The sequence below is a fragment of the Eutrigla gurnardus genome (genome assembly GCF_963514095.1).
Source record: "Eutrigla gurnardus genome assembly, chromosome: 22".
Lineage (NCBI taxonomy): Eukaryota > Metazoa > Chordata > Actinopteri > Perciformes > Triglidae > Eutrigla > Eutrigla gurnardus.
Window position 1 is genome coordinate 4,581,114 of NC_139933.1, and position 16,521 is coordinate 4,597,634.

Here is a 16,521-nt window from a genome sequence, read left to right on the forward strand (position 1 = left end):
CCCTCAGTAAGAGCATTGAAGGTGGGTCGAGGCTGGATCTTCCAGCATGACGACCCGAAACACACAGCAGGGCAACTAAGGAGTGTCTCCTTAAGAAGCATGTCAAGGTCCTGGAGGGGCCGAGTCAGTCTACAGACCTGAACCCAAGAGAAAATCTTTAGAGGGAGCTGAAAGTCCGTATTGCCCAGCGACAGCCCCGAAACCTGAAGGATCTGGATTAGATCTGTATGGAGGAGTGGGCCAAAATCCCTGCTGCAGTGTGAAAACCTGGTCAAGAACTACAGGAAACGTCTGATCTCTGTAATTGCAAACAAAGGTTTCTTTACCAAATATTCTTATACTTATTATAGTTCTGTTTTATCAATGTACCAAATACTTATGTCATGCAATAAAATGTAAATGAATTACTTTAAAATCATACAATGTGATTTTCTGGATTTCTTTTTAGATTCCATCACTCTCAGTTGAAGAGTACCTATTATAAAATTAGACTTCTACATGCTTTATAAGTGGGGAAAACCTGCAGAATCGGCAGTTGTTCTCTCCACTGGAACTTTGATCCCAACTTTATCACAGCAATATTCTAAAATCACTGCAATTCCTTGAATGTAATGAGCATGAACATAATACATGTAATTGAGCTGATTGAGCCAAAAATATAGATGTTACACTAAATTACTTTACATTTGGTTTTGTTTGAAAAGTGAAGGCTTACGATACTGTATGTGACAATATGTGTTGACACAAAGAATATAATGCCATCCTTATGCATTAAAGTCATTTATTACACTACAAGTCTCCACAGTGTCCCCGGTTGTGAAGGACCCCCACCCTCCCCCATCCATTCATACAAAGTTTGGTTTAGTAGCGAACCCCACCAGCTTCCACTCGGCTCTAACAGTCTGAAGCTCGAGCCTCTTCACCTGTCCAGGTACGGCCAACGGTAGCCGACAGGTGAGGAAGCCCGTCTGAGGCTATGGAGATGCATCCCTAGTGTAATATCATCGTGTAGCAAACATTCAGTGCAAGCCAGAGAAACATGGCGACCTCACGGTGACCTTCAGGTGGAAGCACAGGAACCGTGTGAGGAGTCCTCCTCCTGACTGACGTGTGCTTTGAAGTGGACATTGTGACATTTAGCAGCGTTTTTTATTTCTAGACAGGATTTTTTATTTTGTGTAAAACGTAGTCACTATGGTTTGCCTTGAAGACGGCAGCGTGGCGGATGTGTGATCAGTGTGGATGAGTAGTGGAACTGTACAGTGCTATGGCAGGCTGCCGAGGAGCATCGGGGACTCATTCACTGTGAAACCTGCCGGGAACAGCAGATCAGATGCACTATATACAACACATTTACATCGTGGACAAAACGTCCGAATGGAACTTTACATCAGGTGATGAAGCAATGAATTACCCCCGAGTTTGAGCACGTTATTACGTTTGAGTGACAGAGCTGAAGGAGAAATCCAGTTCCAATGTTTTATTGATTTCTACAGGGGATGGTTTGGCATTCCTGTTTGAGACACAGGTTCAAAAAGGGACTGGAACCCAGACCGCCGTGGTCTTGATCCAGGGTCTTGATCCAGGGTTTAGAGATTTCTCTCAGAGAATGTGAGCTCTGTGACTGAAACATAATGATTGCACATGAAAGGTGGCCAACGTTGGGACGTGAGAAATGTTTAACTCACAGATTGCATATTGAAAGAAAAGACAGAAGTAAAGCTACAGAATCCGTGAGCTTTTGCATACTCGTTCATTTAGCATGAGTGAAGGTGCCCACAACAAACTGTGTGTGAAAATGTGTGTGTGTGTGTGTTTGCTTCAACAGTCAATCAGAATACATCTGTCAACAAGTCAGAGGTGAACACACATGCAGCCATACAGTCAATGTATCATCCAATCGGTGGCTATTTATTCATACGTCATGAGGGTCACTCATTGCATATTTGGTAGGTGTGTGTGTGTGTGTGTGTGTGTGTGTGTGTGTGTGTGTGTGTGTGTGTGTACAGTACCAGTCAAAAGTTTCTTCTCATTCAATGTTTCTTCTTTATTTTCTACATTGTAGATTCATATTAAAGACAAACTTTTGACTGGTACTGCATCTATATATATATATATATATATATATATATATATATATGTATATATACACACACATACATACTGGCTGAAGATGGGTTATAATATTTGACGTTTACTTTAAAATGAGGTGATGGGAGGAGCTTCCTTAACAATATTCATCTCATCTCGTTGCACCAGGCAATTTGGACTTACTTCCTTTGTTCTTTGGAACATGTGAATAAACAGGTGATCCTACATAACTCTAAGATGGCAAGCGTTGCATTATAAAGCACACACACACACACACACAGACAGACACACACACACACACACTCCCCAGGCTAACGGCATCAGTCCACGTACATCGGGGAGATGGGAGAGGTGGGGAACTGATCCAGGATGCGACAAACATAACTGGCGACGTCCACGAAACGCTCTTCATACATCAGAATGAAGGGGAGTTTCTGGAGGAGAGACGAGGTGAGCATCAGCCTAATGTCTGACATTGTTTTGATCAAAAAGGGGGAGTAGAAACGAGACCAGGACAGTCGGAGAACTCACCAGAAGCTCCTTGTACTTTGGCCGTTTTGATTCGTCCTTTGTGAGGCTGCACAGAAAGAAGAAACATCTCCATCAGCAGGATGCAAGTATCAGAATCTAGTGATCCACTGTTGAAACCCATGACATGTGGTAGAGGAGAGGAATCTCACCAGAGGTTGACGAAGTTGATGAACTTGGGGGAGAACTGCCTCTCCTCTGAGTTGCTGAGGTGAGGAGGTTCACCTTTCACCACCTGTGTCAGCTGATCAAAGACGCTGTTCCACTTGGGGTAGGGGAATCTCCCTGTGGCCAGCTCATACTGAAACAAAGGCAAACGCTGATGACCGGGGTCCCTTAAAGCAACAGTTCGGTCCATTTCAAAGCTGCTGGTGACCTTTATTTACATACCAGGGTGATTCCCAAGCTCCACACGTCAGACCGGACATCATAGCCCTGCCTGGAAGCACTGGGGTCTATCCTTTCAGGCTGCAAGACGACGCACACACACTCTATTAATCTGGGGACACTCCTTCCACAATGTATTTAATAAGATGTCATCAGACTACACTCATACGGTCCATCGCCGAGGGAAAATGTGCTTTTTAAACACTCTTTACATCAATGTTACCATATAGAGATTCAGTCACATCTTTGTTTATTGCAGATTCAGGAGGATCCTGATACCTGCATGTCTGCCCGATACATTCAGCTTCATCACTTCTGATGCTTACCGCCATGTAAGGCCTGCAGCCCGCGTCCCTGGTCTTGGCTATGGAGTCCACCAGCTGACCGCTGATGCCAAAGTCACACAGCTTGATATTACCCGTTCGGTCCATTAGAATGTTGGAAGGTTTGATGTCTGAAATGATACAAAGAGACACAGAATTGGTCCACGCTATGAATGCAAGTACCAATAGAAATGTTTTGAATAAATGTATATATATTAAAAGAATCTAAGACTTACCTCTGTGAATTATTTTCAAGTTTTCTTTTAAGTGGTTCAGTGCTTTAACAGTCTGTTGAAGACAAACATAAAACACATCATTTTGTTTCCATGACATGACCGGTATTAAATCAAAATGTAGTAAGAAAAAGTGAATCATTTACTCACTGCTAATGTTATTTTGCCTAATATTTCCTCTGGAATGACAGCCTCTAATGCACAATATACATATTTGTAGAATTTGTCTAGTGAGGTAGCCATAAGTTCCATACAAATCCAACAGTCCCCCTGAAACAAAGATCGGAAGGTTATAAAAATAGTATTTAAATATTAGATTTCATAGATATGCTACTACATAGCAACCATCTCAGACCAGACCTCTCTGAAGAGAGCGCCGTAGAACTGAACAATGTAGGGACAGTCACTACTCCTCATCACCACGTCCAGATCCATCAGCAGCTGCTTCTGCTCCTTCTCGTCCACCGTGGAGCGAATCCTCTGAGAACACACACATTTAAAGTTCAGACTTCCTCCTACCAGCTACAGGGGATGATCAAAGCTCATCTTTACATGATACTATGCCTAAATATCTCGATACAGATACTGAAAAGATACCACGGCAAAATCTAAAACATCAGCAAAAGTCATGGAATAATAGACAACAGAACCGAAAGTTAGTTTTCCTATTAATTAAAAATGTTAAAATGTATTTAAATGTAGGTGGTATGATCACATTAAACTGTGCTGATTTTGTAAAACAGCGCCCCCCTGCCAGCCCATCAGTAACCATTCAGGTGGAGAATGGTACTGCAGCAGAAAGACGGAGAACAAAAACACACTAAAATGATAATAAATTCAGATTCTGTGAGAGTTCTATGAGGGTCACCTTGACAGCCATGATCTGGCCCGTGGGTTTATGGACCATCTTGTTGACGGAGCCATATGCCCCGCGACCAATCTCCCCCAGGTCTCTCAGATCCTCCGCCGTGAAGTCACAATGCTGCTCCGGAGAGATCTTCAGCTTCCCCGACGATTCGATGCTGTGTGTCCGCATACGCTCTCTGCGGGAGCACAGAGGACGGGGGTGAGACAGGACGGGACGAGGTGTAAGACAGGGAGGTAGAGCCAGAGGAGCCAGAGGAACATTCAGCAATGCCTTCAAATATTACATTTCACTATTAATATCATGTTATTCTATCATGAGCTGTCTCTACTCACATGTGAGGGTTCTGGAAAGAGGGAGGCGTTGGTTGGAGCGGCAGCCGGGAGGCCGGTTTCACTGGAGGGTTGGCAAAATTCAGCTTCAGGGCTTTACGTTTACCTGCAGAATCAAGAAAGCCATCCAGATTCCAACATGCTGAACACACAGTAACCTGTCTCTAAACACTCGACGTGTGTGCAATAAGCAATATTAATTAAATGCATGCCAGGAACAAGCACATTGTTGTTGCTTTGCACCATTAAATCTGGCTAACAGGTCAGTTGAGAAGGGCAAGGAGGCAACTATTGTTGCATCAACGTGATTTTAATATCCAGTCCATGACTTTTGGTTATCTCACGCTCTTCTCGGGATCAGAGGAAGCACAAAATGCATTTTGAACACAAGCAAAGACGTACAGGGGGCCGCTTCCTTCAGCTGTTTTCATTCAAATCCACTTCTTGTTGTATTAGGAAATTACTGCAGGATACGTATGATGGAAAGTCCAAAACCTCAACAGTCCTTCAAGATATCAAGGTGACCCAACACTTAGAGAGCACTTGTTTTAAGACCTAAATACCAATCACGGCAACACATTGGCTTCGCTAACTAAGTGTTGAGTTGCATTCACCCCGTTCAACCAGCTCTTCAACCTTTCAAGCCCCACTGCTAATGAATGTCTGCTTGCCAAAACTGCATTTGTGACAGCTAATCGCAGTGAACAGTGGACAGACCCCCCCCCCCCCCTCCCCAACTACCAGAGCACCACACAGGCTTGCTTCAATAGCATACAGTGGGATCCTTTCATCCGTGTATTCCATTTCAATATGAGCATGATAAACACAATAACATCGCTGACCAATCAGTAGTCGGCAGCGCTCCTGGTCGTCGGCTCAATGGAAGTCAGTGAGGAGAGGAAACCACTTTAGACTATTGAGGTGCACCCACAAAGAGTAGAGGTCGGTGTGCTTTGTGTGAGTCTATTGCTTACTTTGGGACACTCCAGACAGGCTTATCTGAAATCCTGAAGTAAAGAAAACACATTTTACTACACCTTCTTCGGGCTTTTATAGCAGTGATTCAGAAATGTAGGTATTTCAAGGTACCTTTAAGGGACTTTTAATTTGAAATGTCTCTAAATCGATGCAGCAAAAACACTAAATTGTGTGTGCGTGTTAAAAAAGAAAACGAAGAATTAAGTGATTGTACGTGACTTCATTCAGTAAAGTAATTCAAATTCCTCCCACGGTTATGTTTCACTGGGAAACACTTTTAAAGACAGTCAAACAGTCAAGCCTGTGGTTAAAAGTACTGGTAACGGAAGTGCGAGTACCTGTTTCATTTTGACATCTCCAGCAGGCGTTGGTTTCTGTAAGGTTCAGATAAAAAAAACATGTGATACTAAATCTCTGCAACAGAGGAAAAAAACACAACTCACATGTGATACATGACAGTATTGTTGTTGGTTTAGGAGACAAATTAATGGGTCCAACTGTCTCTGACAACACATCACACCAAAACACACTACTAATGTTCACCGCTGTGCTAAGTAGGCTAGTTGTGCTAGCTGTGCTAAGTAGGCTAGTTGTCCTAGGTAGGCTAGTTGTGCTAGCTGGCTAAGTAGGCTAGTTGTGCTAGCTGTGACCACACACAAGCATTGATACGTGAAAACTGGATTCTTATCTGACGCTAGCGTTACATAGCTGACAGCCCTCCCTCTACCGTGGCTTTATGACTTTAATCATTGATGTAGCTTAAAGCATCTCATCTAAACAGATGTGACTGAGAAAGTTAAAAAAAAAAAAACTATTCTAAGCTAGCTGCCTGTCTTTCCGTCCGATAATGGATTCAGAGTGTTACGGTTTGGTTGAAATGTACGTTACAGAGCTGACTTTTTTTTTTTAATCAGCAGACATGTTGTTTCTGTAAAGTAGCAGTGTTAAAGATTGAGCTGGTTATTATTATTATTTTTAGTATGACTTATATGACGGGCTGAAATATCGACGGAACTAACGTTAACGATTTAGTCAACGTGAAAAACCCGCTGTCAGACAACTGTAGCAAATAAATCAACAATGTTAAAACAAATATTAATATAATTACTCCATTTAACTTTAACTGTATTATGTATATGATGTATTTGCCACAGACAGCGGTGCAAACACTGGCCTGGCTAACAAACCCCTTCAGTGTAGGCCTTGGTGGTAACGTTACTAGTTAGTTAGCAGCCTGATGCTGCTCATATAGAAGAGTAGACATGTTTGAATGCATATGTACGATGTCACACTCGTGTGTTTTAGTTTCTAATAAGAAACACGTCGGTCTGAAGGAATGAAAACACCGTCACGGTCGGTTCAACAGACCAAGCATCAGTGCTAACCGATAGCTCGTAGTTTCAGGGAGACACTCAAAACTGGGCAACGGCAGCTACAGCGTCAGCGGAAATTGCGCGTTCCCGCCTTCACAATAAAAGTGTATAGTTTGACAAACTGCTAGTTGCGACACAACATTGCTGTTATGTTGTGTGATCATCACATGACTGTATTTCAATTAAAACAGTAGGGTGTGAATATTCAAATAGTTAGGTTTCCTATGTGTCTCACGTCAACAATGACTGAAACGTCTAACACTACTGCCTGAGCACTACTACTACTTCTAACCAACAGTTGTCAACAACATGCCACAGATTACTTGGAAAGTAGTAATGACTGATAATAACTAGTAGTAAGCTCAATGTATAACACTTCATAGAACAATACAAAGTCTTCATTTCAATCTACATAAGCAAATCGTTCGAAAAAGAATAATTGAAAGTGTTCACGTCTAACCTCAAACACGCGGATCTTATTTTGAAAATTCCGTCAGGAAACCTTGCATTATTCCGTCTACCTTGACTATGGGTTTTTCTGTTCCTGCTGGGAAAGCTACCTTTTCCTACCAGCTCCAGAAAGAAAGAAACCAGCTCTAGAAAGTTAAAGAAACAGTGAAATAAAGGCCGCCTACCTTGCATGCTGCTACTCTGTGTCTGCTGGTGAAAATGGTGCGACGCGGATCCTACAATGTTGCTGCGGTTGCTGGAGCTTGTGGAGTTGCTGTCAGGTCTGGGAGTCGCCATTGTTGTGTTGGATTCCGGGCAACAGCGCTCAGGCTGCGATGCGGAGAGTGAAACTTCGCCCTCTCTGCCTCCAGACGGGACACTGCGCCACTTGGACTCGGCAGCTGCTCCACGGCCACGTCTGTGCTGCCGCTGCGTTCACGGCCTGTCGGAAATACAGGCATCACAACACACTCTCTACCTTTTACACCTCATATGGTTCACTAAAAAATAGGGAACTTTTATCTCCATTATTAGTGTTGTAGTATGTAGCAGTTTGAAAGTGATTCGCATTGTTTTTATGTTGTTTGAATCTTTTAGCAAATCAGCTGAGCAAATTTGTTTTTTATTTTTTTTATTTACATCGAGTCATCTTGTCAAAGAGCACATATTGTAACAAGTTGGAAAAATAACTTTGACTCAAGTGCACTTACTTGCTAAATCAAAGCTTTTAACCACATTTAGTGGTCTTCGTCAATGGGTGGAGCTTGTTCAGTTGTCATGGAGATCTCTATACGCCTCCTGATATATTCAACTCCCTGCATGTTTAAACCTAATTCCAAGGCAACGCCATCAGCCGATGAATACTGTGAGATTGTGATAAGATTATTCAATTACTCTAGTTACTCGTTCATACTACTTATCTTAGTATTTGTCTCCACTGTCACTTTGTCGTCTTTTTTCTCCCACATAAAAAAACAATTTGCAATTACTGACTAATGACTACATTAGCAGAACCTCCATAGTGTTAATGCACCACTGTGTCCAGGGTGATGTCAAAAGTTGGGCTTCATAATCCAACCTCAAGTAATATTCAAGTGAAAAACTCAAGTCATTGAAGCCACAACTTTCCCAGGTAACATGAATGCAGCATAAGATACCAATGAGACATTTAGCAAGACACAGAAGTAGAACTACTGATGGTAGAGATTTTATTGTCAGTCATATTGTTTGACATATTTCATCATACAGCTTTGCATTCATCTCCCCTGAAAGCTGGGTAATATATCAGTTATACTTAGCCACGCCATGAACCCATCAAATCTCACTAGATTGCACAATACATTGCTCTGCAAATAACAGAATAAGAAAATAAGTTACTGGGTGTGCAAAATGCAAAAAGGCAGCAATACAAATCTAAATTCTTAAAATGTGTCTACAAATTCTATCAAATTAAAACACAACCAGTGTATATGAATGTATGTAGGATACAACAGGATTATAAATAATGAAAACCTAAAAGTGCAATAATTCATCTGAGGTACTGTAGTTGCTCTGCAGAGGGAAGTGAACGTGACACACTTCCAGAAACACAGATGTGGGTCCGTCTGTAACATTTGAAAGTATTCCTACCTTTCAAACTAAAAGCATGTAGAGTTAGACTACTTCCTTGGCTGAAGCACGTTCATGCATTAGGATGGGAGATTTTCATTTTGGAAAATCCACGACTTCTCCAGATAATGTACCAAACATCCTCTAAATGTCCCACACAGAATATATTTGTCTTAATCCCAGCTTCTGTGATGAATCTTAGTTACAGCGTGTGTCATATTGCCGTGTGATCGGCGTCACTTTGGCTTGGAAACAAAAAGACTCGATCTTTGATCCTCCCGGTCCCCTTCAGCTCCATCCTGTCCTCGTACACGGAGACTGTGCCGAAGGCGTTGCTGTCAGGCGGAGTCTCGATCACGCCCTCTAACGTCACGTGGTGCACTCCGGTGTCTTTGTCCTGGTGGTATCCCCCGTCGTGGTCGTGTCCAGCCAGGAAACACACCACGCTGCTGTGGGACCGTATGACGGCTAGGAGCTCATCGAAGTTCCAGGCCAGGCAGATGGGTTCTGTGGAGGACGGGTGGACAGGAAGGTGACCTGGATGGGAAGACAGGTTTACATTTACTTCAACTGTCGCAGCTGCAGGACGGCAGATAACTTATTATTACATTTTTATTTAGCTGAGCTTTTATCCAAAAATGGTGACATTATTACATATTTACTGACTCCACATAAAAGATGCCAGGAATCCAAAAATAATGGGATTAGTTGATACTTTGTGAAAGCGACCGGTTTCTCGTACTGATAATTGTGACTCGTTCCCGTTTCTCATCAGCCAAGTAGAGAACGGCGTCCAGCCAGTCCAGCTGCTCCTTACTGAAGCCGCCGTTGAACATAGTGAACCTCTGCTGCAGGCCCTCGGGCACTGAAACAACAACACAACGTAGGAAAATCACAATCTACTACTTCACTGTCACCCTGGTGTTAAAGTGTCATAAGACATGGGAATGAAAAAAGTAGGGTGGTCTATTTAAACGCTGGGGAAAATCTGGGTAGAGCCCTTTTCCGGTAATTGTGTGATGTCACACAATGCATCACTTCCACCGTCTTCACTGACATCCATCCATCTAAATTTTGCTCATGTTAAATATCATTAAGCTACCAGTCTGACCAGATAGGAGGAGGAACATAACATTGATTTGATGGTGGAAAATATTAGCTTTTCTGCTGATGTAAACATCTATATATTTTTTGGGTTTAAAAGGAAGAAAAAAAATTGGATTCATATATAGAAATATAAAATATACAAAGAAATATATTTATTTTAATAGGTGAACAATCTTGCTCAAACGTTTAAATACATAATAGAATATTAAATAGCAGAATATTTAAAGTACATAACATATATTTCTATTTCTTAGTAAAATAGTAGGCCAATGCTATTATTTATGACCATGACATAAAATAACTGTGACATACCTGGGGGAGCGTTGAGGTCCTCGTTGTTGTTGTACTGTTTTATTAAACTCATAGCATCAGTGTACTGTTCACTGGACTGCTCTCTGCCCAGCAGGCTGACGTCATAGCCGTCCAGGACTACGAACGTGAACCCGGGGACCGGGCTGAAGTGGTAGGCGTAGATCTCGCTGGCAGCCCGGACGTCCTGGACCCGGCTCAGCCTCCCGTCGCCGTGGAGGCAGCTGCTGTTGAGCTTTGAACGCAGCAGCGCGCTCCTGCTGAAGTTATAGAACTCGTGGTTCCCCCACACATGGTGGACCTCCACGGGGCCGCGGGCGAACTCCCTCAGCACGGTGTCCAGGGCTCGGTCCGAGGCGCCGCGGCCCTTGTTGAAGCCGTCGATGATGTCTCCCAGCTGGAGGATGAACGCCGGCTGGATGGCCGACTCCGACCAACTTTCCCGGGCGTTCCTGAGCAGCTGGAGGCTACTCCGGTAGTACCGCCTCCTCGTCCGGGTGAAATTGTATCCGTCGTCGATGTCCGCGTACTGAATGTCGGCCACCACGCCGAATGTAAACAGCGGCGTCTGTGGAGGACAGTCGTCCATTCTCGACTCCCGGGATAATTCGCCTCCGTGTTGTCGAGGAAGTTCAGTCACACCGGAGACACGAGCGAGTCCGGTATCAACTTCCGCACATGACGCTAGGGGAGTAGCGTCCTCCTCGGTCGGTGACAGTAAACCAACTGACAGGTGAAGAGAGAGGACAATAGCATGAACGACTTCCGGCGGTATCCTTCAAAATAAAGGCAGGAGCCTTTCGTTCATCCACGCTAATGAATTACAGTAGACCAGAGGTAACGTTTTTCAGTAGTTTTCAATAGTTTATTGAGCTTATTAGCTATAGTTATTAGCTTATTTAACCGGGCCAATACTAAAGGTACTTTGTAATGATGTATTTATACAATGCTAAGCCATTAAAATAATAATTGTTGACCGATTCATACATTTATAGAACATATTGTAAATCTATATTGGCATTGGATGGATGGATGTGCTTATTAGATGTTGTATTAATGTTCATGTGTATTTTTGGACATATTTCAAATATTAAAAAGTTTGAGATCAAATAATTTTGGGGACCCCTGCTGTAACTCTGTGGACCCCCTGCTGAAGGTCTCTGCATAGACAAGGGAATGTTGCTACAACCATTCATCTCCAAACGAAAACACTGAAAACACAAGCTCAACAGATTTATTTACACATTTATTAATACATCTGTTATTTTTTGTAAATATAGGTTGAAAGATGTGGATTGGTCACACAGGTCAGCTGTCTGCTCCTTCCTCCGCTGAGGTGGTTTCCTTTAACCCACCTGACAAAAGAAAACACAGATACTGAAGTGCAGATTTGGATCCAATATCTTTTTTTCTCTTCTCATTTTCAGGACTCATTACAACCTCTCGGTTTGAAGCATTTGACTCATATAACAGCAATACTACAGTCACAACAAAACATACATGAAGTTGAATTTATGCCTCAGAAACAGCAAGAACAAAAACTGAACTTCAGCAGATTATGGTACATTAACTGCAGGTCTATTGTATGTTTTATCAATAGTTTTGATAACCTGAGGAGTCTGTGCCTGCAGTCCACGCCGTCACGTCGGTGACACACTTGGGAATCCACTTGAGGGTGGTGGTCAACTCATCCCACTCACCCTCCGCTTGGTCCTGCAAAGAAAGCACACTATTTATTCTGTGTAGTGAGGAGAAGTCCTCTGAAATATATGACTGCAACACATTGTTGTTTGTACTGCAAGTAACCAGGGAGTTTCCATAAATGACATGTCGGCCTCGCTGTGTTCAGTATTTGTTACAAGGAACACACTGCAGCTTGCATCTCCATCATACTTCTAGTTGTGAACATGCAACCTGAAGGTTTTTATATCATGCATATGAAGTCAAACATACACTGAGATCAGGAAGTAAGTAAGAATAACTCTGCAATGCATTCTGGTGCATGCAAACCCGTTCCCATCATGCGAGACACAGACGTGGCTGAGTGATAAAAGGTTGTGAGTAAACGTCACCTCCTCTGCTTTCATTCCAGAGTACGAGGAAGTGTTGCTGTTGAATTACCTGCTCTGCTTGCTGGTATTCACCGTGCTGCTCACACCCAATGTCAAACACATGCTTCCCCCGGCCAATGGGCTGCAAGATAAGAAAAATCAACTTGTTTGATAATGACAGTGTTACAGATCACAATAATGAAAAAAAACATTCATTTTAATTACAGCTATGTTGTAGTTGGACAGGGAACACAAGCACTCAGACAGGTTGTAAACAAGACAGCAGTTCAACCAGATTAGCTGCCACTTCATTTGGAGGTGCACCTGTGATGTTGCTGGTCATTCTTGTCTGTAAACTGTGATGGATGGGTAATTGTTTTATTGTTTCTCTCACCTAATGGTTTACAACCTGCCTGTTCGTCACACTGCTTATGTTTCTTGTCAAACTATTTCCAGCAATGTTCCAGCATTCTGGAATATTTGCAATCACAGTGTTATCATCACTGATTGAACTGATGATTTCTGATTAATCCAAGCATTTTAATCAAACTAGAACTTACTTTATTGTCGAGAAAGTTCCCCTTGTATCTGTAGTTAAGGTGGATGTACTGTCCATCTGACTCCATCTTACCATTTACCCATGAGCCTTTGTACTGTGAGCCAGTTTCGTGGTAGTGGTAAATGCCCGTTCCGTGCCTGGTCAATCAGAGAACACCGATGACGTCAGCTGCTAACCACGACACCAGCGTGCCTCCCATGTGATTTAAAATAGTAGTCATACCTCAAATGAGCCTGCCACTCTCCATCATACGTGTCTCCGTTGGGGTAAGTGTAGAAACCATGACCCTGTCTCAGGTCCTTCAACCAGGACCCTGACAAACAAAGAGGTGCAGCAGTCAGTTTATTTGTGAAGCTCTGCATCTGGTCTTCAGTTGGACCCGTCACGGTAAAACCTTCACAGGACTGGAAACAGGAATATTGATAGACACCCTGCACACACACCTTCATATTTCGAGCCATCTGGATAGTAGAAGGTGCCCTGTCCATGTTTCATGTTCTGGTGATAGTCTCCGACATATCTTGCCCCATTCTTGAAGCGATATGTCCCCTAATAGATAAATAAATAGTAGTCAAAGAGATACATTTTTTCCCCCAGGTAACATAATGGAAACCTCCATGGCAAGTTTCATCATGGACTGAATATGGATCTATAGACAAAACAAAAAATAAATGAATAAAAACAAGAGAACACTTGTTTTATTCATTAAGTGTTGAGCTCACTGTAGTCTAGACTGACTTCTAAATAAGCCACTTTCACCATATCTGAAGGCTTAAAAGTCTCATGTTCATGTGGTGGAATAAAAAGTTGAAATCATACTTTACTCTAGTAACTGGTGTGAATGTTGAGGGCACATCTATCTATGAGTCTCCTCCATCTACCCGATATTCAGGCCAACAGCGCCCCCTGTTGTGTTTTAATGGTACTTCTCGAGTTTGCTGTATGTGTTCACTCCTAACAGGAACTGATGGACCTACCTGACCTGAACTGGACTCAACAAAAGGCACCTCATTAGCCTAACTCATTAGCCTAACTCATTAGCCTAACTCATTAGCCTAACTCATTAGCATACCTGCCCGTGCCTTGTGCCGTTCTTGTACTGCCCCTCATAGACGTCTCCGTTATGTAGAAGAGCTTTACCGACCCCGTGTCTCTCTCCTGCTATATTCCGGTCCCCTTCATATTCCTGTCAGTCAAACAGAAGACAGAGAACAGCTGATAAACAGCACAACTACATGCTAACGGTAGCTTCAGCTAGCTAACGTCACTACTACAACCGAACATAGTAGTAATATAATAGTATTTTTAATATATATTCTCACCCCGAGTGTACTGCGTTCATCGTTAAACTCATCCGTGTCTACATCCGACATTGTTGTGTATCCCGTTCGGACGACGTAAGATAAAGTTTTAGTGAGGGAATAAACGGCAAAGACGGTAAAGAACGCTTGTCTACGGTTGCCGTGACAACGGTCTATCCCACGTGACCAAGAGTCTCGCGTGGTTTGTTTGGGTTGTAGCCGGAAGTTATCCTACAGAAACCGCATTTGTGGCTTTTCTCTCACATAAAAACTAATTTATAACGAAAGATAGTTAAACTTCCAACCCGCTCAGCTGCTGTTTACTCGGTCGGACCTGTACGGAAGCCCATTTCCGCCAAAATAAAAAGTGTAAGTAGAAGAATTAAGTGCAATAAAAATGTTTTGTCGTATTTGATAATGAAAGTAAACAAGAAAGATGCTTGAAGACCCAAACTACACAGAAAAATAGATTGTAAAAGCAACTGCATAGATTGTATTTGTTTAACGTGCAGATAAATGGGAACTGACTTTCTCTCGGAGTCCCTAGTGGCCATTTGACAAACTGCTGTTTGTGCGTTGGCTTGTTTTCTCAGGTTTCCGCCTGGTTTCACACGTCACACAGGGACTTAAACATGGCGACTTTTATTGATTGACTAATTTCCACTCTAAAGATGTAGTTTTAGTTTTATCATAAAGCAACAATATGCATTAACATCTTGAATAATCTATTGATTGGATAACCTATCAAATTTATATTTACATACAACATCATGTATTACTTAATATATCATTTATGATAATAGATGATACGAGCGAGAAGCAATTGTCTATCAGCTGTCCATCAAATCATCAAAGTGCAGATAATACCTCTATTTAGCAGAGCCTTTATTTAGACAACTTGAACTTGACTTGACATTAACTTTTAAGCCCTGAGATTTTGCCATCTGTTGCATTAAAGATTAGAAAGAACTCTGATTGTAATCCGCCGCATTCACTTTGGCTTTCTGAGACTCATGAGGAGGCGATATCCAAAATGTCTGAAGCAGTTATTCAATCAATAGAAACGCATGCCGGTTAAAAATGGCAAATGAAAGGCAGTTTGTGGCTGCAGTGATAATCCACTGCCTGTCCTCACACGGAGGATCACCGTCCCAGTGAGGGCAGTCCCTAAGAATATCCCCTTCCTGATTTATTCCCTCAAGTTGCCCACGTCTAAGGTGGGGGCCCGCAGGTTGACTGTCTGCTTGTTCATGATTTAGCACCCTTCTTGCCAGTTTGCAGCCATTAAGCTCCCTTTCATGACACCAAAATGACAAACGAGTGACAGTTGGAGGGAGTGAGTTCACTCAACGCTGGTAGAGATGTGATGACCTGTTACCTTTTAGAGTGACTCCCAAATGAAACCGTGGTAACTGTTGTAGCCTAATAAACGATGGTGCTGTCTATAATAACTAGTGAATGTGTAAACCATGTCAGAAAATTATAATTTACAGTATTATATTGAGTTAAATCATAGTAAGCTATGGGACACACAATAAAAACACCAGGAGACTGACGTTAGTGTCCTGTGTGAAGTATTTTTGTCGTTTTGTAGCATGTTTTGTTTTGTTCGTTAACCATGTGTTTCAAAACGTCTAAAAATATAAAAGTTTGGTCCCGAAAAAAAATTCCTTTGAAACTTCATAGAGAGAGTAGTTTATTTATTTAGTAGATTTAGATTTTTTTATTTCGAACATGTCAAAATTAATACAGAAAGTGTCATACAGAAGAAAAATAAAATAAAATAATAATAAAATATTACACAACTGGAAAGCATTGAGATATATGAATAACATATTTTTGTTGTTGGCCGAAAAGGAGTGAGAAGAAGTATACACTTATTTAATCCCACTCCTTCTCCATAATTCATATCCTCTGTCATACATATATTTTATTTTATATTTTTAGTTAATTATTTATAATTATTGTTTTTTTGTTGTTTTTTAAAAACTCAACCAAGATCTTTTTTCTCTTTTTTCTAATTTTT

The 16,521-nt window shown here is 42.0% G+C and overlaps 3 protein-coding genes and 1 long non-coding RNA gene across 7 annotated transcripts; 1 reads left to right on the forward strand and 3 right to left on the reverse strand.

The window, feature by feature from the left end:
• Window positions 1–782: 782 nt before the first annotated feature.
• Window positions 783–7,979, reverse strand: map2k4b (mitogen-activated protein kinase kinase 4b). Of its 4 annotated transcripts, XM_084039764.1 has the most exons (14): window positions 7,746–7,979; window positions 6,076–6,111; window positions 5,734–5,766; window positions 4,763–4,865; window positions 4,431–4,605; window positions 3,923–4,042; window positions 3,713–3,832; window positions 3,566–3,617; window positions 3,333–3,460; window positions 3,010–3,087; window positions 2,772–2,920; window positions 2,623–2,668; window positions 2,425–2,525; window positions 783–1,624 (listed from the first exon to the last, which is right to left on the reverse strand). In XM_084039764.1, the coding sequence occupies exons 1-14, from the start codon at window positions 7,855–7,857 to the stop codon at window positions 1,603–1,605; spliced, it is 1,275 nt and encodes a 424-aa protein (XP_083895890.1). In that variant the 5' UTR covers window positions 7,858–7,979; the 3' UTR covers window positions 783–1,602. The 4 variants fall into 4 exon arrangements, with proteins under 4 accessions (XP_083895890.1, XP_083895892.1, XP_083895891.1 ...); XM_084039766.1 differs by lacking the exon at window positions 5,734–5,766 and having other exon boundaries at window positions 785–1,624; window positions 7,746–7,977; XM_084039765.1 differs by lacking the exon at window positions 783–1,624 and having other exon boundaries at window positions 2,162–2,525.
• On the forward strand, window positions 1,619–2,129 carry LOC311032757. Its single transcript, XR_014599211.1, has 2 exons — window positions 1,619–1,977; window positions 2,010–2,129. It is a non-coding gene; the product is annotated as an uncharacterized lncRNA (long non-coding RNA).
• A 780-nt stretch (window positions 7,980–8,759) lies between the features above and the next one.
• On the reverse strand, window positions 8,760–11,455 carry adprm (ADP-ribose/CDP-alcohol diphosphatase, manganese-dependent). The gene is made up of 3 exons (XM_084002203.1): window positions 10,588–11,455; window positions 9,911–10,033; window positions 8,760–9,705 (listed from the first exon to the last, which is right to left on the reverse strand). Exons 1-3 carry the CDS (start codon window positions 11,171–11,173, stop codon window positions 9,383–9,385), a joined length of 1,032 nt encoding a protein of 343 aa, XP_083858329.1. The 5' UTR covers window positions 11,174–11,455; the 3' UTR covers window positions 8,760–9,382.
• Window positions 11,456–11,872: 417 nt separating this feature from the next.
• Window positions 11,873–14,671, reverse strand: rsph1 (radial spoke head component 1). The gene is made up of 8 exons (XM_084040138.1): window positions 14,517–14,671; window positions 14,267–14,380; window positions 13,638–13,743; window positions 13,417–13,507; window positions 13,196–13,331; window positions 12,706–12,777; window positions 12,195–12,297; window positions 11,873–11,939 (listed from the first exon to the last, which is right to left on the reverse strand). Exons 1-8 carry the CDS (start codon window positions 14,565–14,567, stop codon window positions 11,893–11,895), a joined length of 720 nt encoding a protein of 239 aa, XP_083896264.1. The 5' UTR covers window positions 14,568–14,671; the 3' UTR covers window positions 11,873–11,892.
• Window positions 14,672–16,521: the final 1,850 nt, after the last annotated feature.